The sequence below is a fragment of the Lycium barbarum genome, chromosome 7 (assembly GCF_019175385.1).
Source record: "Lycium barbarum isolate Lr01 chromosome 7, ASM1917538v2, whole genome shotgun sequence".
In the NCBI taxonomy this organism is placed as follows: Eukaryota; Viridiplantae; Streptophyta; class Magnoliopsida; order Solanales; family Solanaceae; genus Lycium; species Lycium barbarum.
In genome coordinates, this window is record NC_083343.1 from 97,698,047 (window position 1) to 97,703,294 (window position 5,248).

General features: G+C 34.8%; 1 protein-coding gene across 1 annotated transcript; it reads left to right on the top strand.

The window, feature by feature from the left end:
* Window positions 1-3,983: 3,983 nt before the first annotated feature.
* Window positions 3,984-4,718, top strand: LOC132601640 (secreted RxLR effector protein 161-like). The gene has a single exon (XM_060314715.1). It carries the CDS (start codon window positions 3,984-3,986, stop codon window positions 4,716-4,718), a length of 735 nt encoding a protein of 244 aa, XP_060170698.1.
* Window positions 4,719-5,248: the final 530 nt, after the last annotated feature.

Consider the following 5,248-nt stretch of genomic DNA (forward strand, 5'->3'; position numbering starts at 1 on the left):
GTTGATAGTTTTCACTATGTCAAATTTATCAAAGCTTCAATTTGTGGCACTTGATATCACCGGAAAAAATTATTTATCATAGGTCCTTCATGCTGAAATTCACCTTGACGCTAAAGGTCTTAGGGATACTATTAAACAGGGAAATAAATCATCAAGTCAAGATAAAGCCAAGGCTATGATTTTCCTTCGTCATCATCTTCATAAAGGATTAAAAATTGAATATTTAATTTTGAAAGATCCACTTGAATTGTGGAATAATTTGAAGGGTCGATATGAACACCTCAAGCTGACGGTATTACCGAAAGCTCGATATGACTGGATGCATCTCCGGCTCCAAGATTTTAAAATTGTAACTGATTATAATTCTGCTAACCATCAATTAAGTTATGTATTAAAATTGTGTGGAGAAAATGTCTCTGATGAACACTTATTGGAGAAAAAATTTACCACTTTTCATGCTTCAAATGTGTTGCTACAACAGCACTACTGTGAAAAGGGATTCAAAAAGTATGTTGATTTAATTTCATGCCTACTTGTGGCTGAGCAGAATAATACTCTATTAATGAAAAATCATGAATCCAGTCCCACTGGGTCTGCTCCATTCCCTGAAGTGAATGCAGCAACAGGTTATGATAAGACTGAAAGAAGGAAAAATAATTACTGTGGTTGTGGTCATGGTCATGGACGTGGACGTGAAAGGGGATGTCATAATTCTCGTCAGCATGGTGAAAATAAACAAGAGACCAATAAGGTTCTCAAAATAATCCTTCAAGAGGTAAAGTTAATATGTGCCACAGATGTGGTATGAAAGGTCATTGGGCACGTATTTGTCGTACGCCCGATCATTTTGTCATGCTTTATCGAGCCTCTCTCAAAGGGAGAGAAAATAACATGGAGGCACACTTGACCTTTCATAATAATGATGATGAAGTGGCTCCCTTAAACAAACATGATGATATTGACGCAAATCTTGCTTATAAAGATGATGATTTTAGAAGCCTCTCAAATATTAGTCATTTAGAAGCTGGAGACTTTTATGATGATATTGACTGAAGAACTGATCATCTCACTGGGGAATAGTACTATGAGAAAAGTTATTGTTTACTTTTATGTTTATCACTAGTTTGTTTTTCTTAAGTATTTCCTTAAAAAAAAAATCATCTCTTACTAGTTTCTACATTTCTAGAGCAATTTCCTAAAGTTGTTTGTTCTCACATTTCTTATAATGTACCTTTTATTTTTATGAAGAATATGAAAATTTCCCAGTCATCAATTGGACCCTAGATCAATTACGATGATATATGTCTTATAGATAGTGCTACAACACACACTATTTAAGAGATAAGAAATACTTCTCTTATTTGGTGATGAAAGAAGTCAATGTTAATACAATATCTGGAAGTAAAAGATTAATTGAAAGCTCCAGAAAAGCTAATTTATTATTATCCGGAGGAACAAATTTGGCAATTAATGAAGCATTATATTGTAGTAAGTCTCAAAGAAACCTACTGAGTTTCAAAGATATTCGCCAAAATAGCTATCACATTGAGACTACAAATGATGAAAAGATTGAATATCTTTATATTACTACAATGATGTCGGGTAAGAAATATGTGCTCGAAAAATTACCCGCTCTTTCTTCCGGCTTATACTACACAAGTATTAGCATGGTTGAAAAACATGTTATAGTAAACTTCAAATGATTTTATTATTTGGCATGACCGGTTGGGCCATCCCGGTTCTAATATGATGCGCAAAATAATTGAAAATTCATACGGGCACTCTTTGAAGAACCAGAAGATTCTTCAATTTAAGGAATTCTCTTGTGCTGCATGTTCTCAAGGCAAATTAAGTACTAGACCATCAACAATTAAAGTCGGGGTTGAATCTCCTGCATTTCTGGAACGTATACAAGGTGATATATGTGGGCCCATTCACCCACCATGTGGACCATTTAAATATTATATAGTTTTGATAGATGCATCTACAAAATGGTCACATGTTTGTTTATAATCTACTCGCAATTTGGCATTTACGACATTGCTTGCTCAAATAATAAGGCTAAGAGCACAATTTCCAGATCATTCAATTGAGACAATTCGTCTCGATAATGCTGGTGAGTTTCATCCCAAGCCTTTAATGATTATTGTATATGAACTGGGATAAAAGTAGAGCATCTGATTGCTCATGTTCATAATCAAACGCCTCTAATTAATTGCTAGACCAATGCTTATGAGAACAAAACTTCCCATTTCGGTATGGGGTCATGCTATTTTGCATGCAGCAACTCTTGTGAGGAGCAGGCCCACAAGTTATCATAAAGTCTCCCCCAATACAATTGGCTTTTGGTCAGAAGCTGAATATTTTCCATATTAGAATATTTGGATATGCGGTATATGTTCAAATTGTTCTACCACAACGCAAAAAGATGGGTCCCCAAAGAAGGTTGGAGATATATGTTAGGTATATATGAATCTCCTTCTATTATAAAATATTTGGAACCTATGACTGGAGATTTATTTATGGCAAGATTTATTGATTGCCATTTTGATGAATCAATATACCCAGCATTAGGGGGAGAAAATAAGCAGCTGAAAAAGGAGATAGATTGGAATGCAATATCATTATCTCATTTAGATCTTCGGACAAATCAATGTGAACTTGAAGTTCAAAAGATAATCTATTTGCAAAATATTGCAAATCAACTGCTAGATGCATTCACTGACCTATCAACCTATCAAGGATTACTAAATCTCATATTCCAGCTACTAATGCTCCAATTTGAGTTGATGTCCTGGTAGGACAATCAATTAAGGAAAATAAGTTTATATCACATTTAAAACGTGGTAGACCGATCGATTCCAAAGATAAAAATCCTCGAAAAAGAAAAAGAGCAAATAATGAAAATGATAATAATATGGAGGCGGTTGCTCAAGAAGAGCAAGGACACATAACAACTGATAAAACCTCGCAAGAGGTTCAGGTACTTGAAAATAATGAAAATGAAGAGATCTCAATAAGTGATGTCTCTTCAGGAAAACTATGGAACCGAAATGATATAATTGTCAACAATGTTTTTGCCTATAATGTTGTTGTTGAAATAATGCAACAAAAGTAAGGATCTTGAACCAAAATCTGTTGAGGAATGTAGACAGAGAAATGATTGGCCAAATGGAAAGATCCAATTCAAGTTGAATTAGCTTCGCTTGAAAAATGCAAAGCTTTCGGACCTATAGTTCGAACACTTGAAGGTGTAAAGCCAATGGGGTACAAATGGGTTTTTGTGCGAAAACGAAATGAGAAAAATGAATTCGTAAGATATAAAGCACGACTTGTGGCACAAGGATTTTCGCAAAGACCTGGCATTGATTATACGGAGACATATTCTCCTGTGATGGATGCAATCACCTTCAGATATCTTATAAATCTGGCAGTTCATGAAAAACTTGATATGCATTTGATGGATGTTGTCACAGCCTATTTATATGGCTCACTGGACAATGATATTTTTATGAAAATCCCTGAAGCATATAAAGATTCCCGGGAAAATTATTCAATAAAGTTTCAGAAATCTTTATACGGATCAAAACAATCAGGGCGCATAGGTATAATCGCCTTAGTGAATACCTATTGAAGGAAGGGTATAAAATTGACCCAATTTGTGCATGTGTCTTTATGAAACAGTCTGAATCAGAATTTGTCATAATAGCTGTATATGTTGATGGCTTGAATATTATTGGAACTCCTGAAGAGCTTCCAAAGGCAGTAGAATGTTTGAAAAAGGAATTTTAAATGAAAGACCTTGGAAAAACGAAATTCTGTCTTAGTCTACAAATTGAGCATTTTACAAATGAAATATTTGTCCATCAATCAACATATACTCAAAATATTTTTAAAGAGCTTTTACACGGAAAAAGCACATCCATTGAGTACCCCAATGGTTGTGAGATCACTTGATATTAATAAAGATCCATTTCGACCTTATGAAAATGATGAAGAACTTGTTGGGGGCTGAAGTGCCATATCTCAGTGCAATTGGGGCATTAAGGTATCTTGCCAATAATTCTCGGCCAGATATAGCATTCTCTGTAAGCTTATTAGCAAGATTTAGTTCTTCCCCAACAAGAAGACACTGGAATGGTATTAAGCATATATTCAGATACCTCCGAGGGACCATTGATATGGGACTATTTTATTCAAATGAATTCAATTCACAACTAATTGGTTATGCAAATGCAGGGTATTTGTCTGATCCACATAAAGCTCGATCCCAGACAGGTTATTTATTTACATGTGGAGGTACAGCTATATCATGGCATTCAACAAAACAAACTATGGTTGCTACTTCTTCAAATCATGCAAAGATAATAGCCATTCATGAAGCAAGTCGAGAATGCGTTTGGTTGAGATCAATAACTCAACATATTCAGGAAACATGTGGCCTTCCTTTGGAGAGGAATATTCCAACAACATTATACGAAGATAATGCTACATGCATAGCTCAACTAAGAAGAGGTTACATTAAAGGAGACAGAACAAAACATATTTCACCAAAATTCTGTTTTACTCATGATCTTCAAAAGAAGGGTGAAATAGATGTTCAACAAGTTCGCTCAAGTGATAACTTAGCAGATCTGTTCACCAAGGCATTACCAACCTCAATATTTGAGAAGCTAATATACAAGATTGGAATGCGTCGTCTTCGAGACATTAAGTGATGTTTCCAACAGAGGGAGTAAATACGCGCTGCACTCTTTTTCCCTTAACAAAGGTTTTGTCCCACTGAATTTTCCTGTTAAGGTTTTTAATGAGGCAGCAAGCAAGGCGTATTACAAATAACTATGTATAGTACTTTTCTGTCACTAGAATTTTTCTTTTACATGGACATCCAAGGGGGAGTGATGTGAATAAACAAGTGGATGCCCATGTGGGGCCACTTGCACTGTAGAAAACTCTTCCCTCCAAGTAACTACATCTTATAAATAGTCCTATGTAGTAGATGAAATAGATAGCTCAAAAAAACTAGAAATAAAGTACTATATTTAGTTCCTTTCTTCCTCTCTCTCTCTCTCTCTCTCTCTCTCTCTCTCTGTGTGTGTCTTTTGTTGCTTTTTAATTTTAGTACACAATTTTATTTTACAACATGGACTAATTAATTAAAGTTTATCTTGAAATCATAAATTTTCTATTAATTATTAACGTTTACAGCATGTATTCCGGTGAATGTATCCAAACCTTACATTCTACT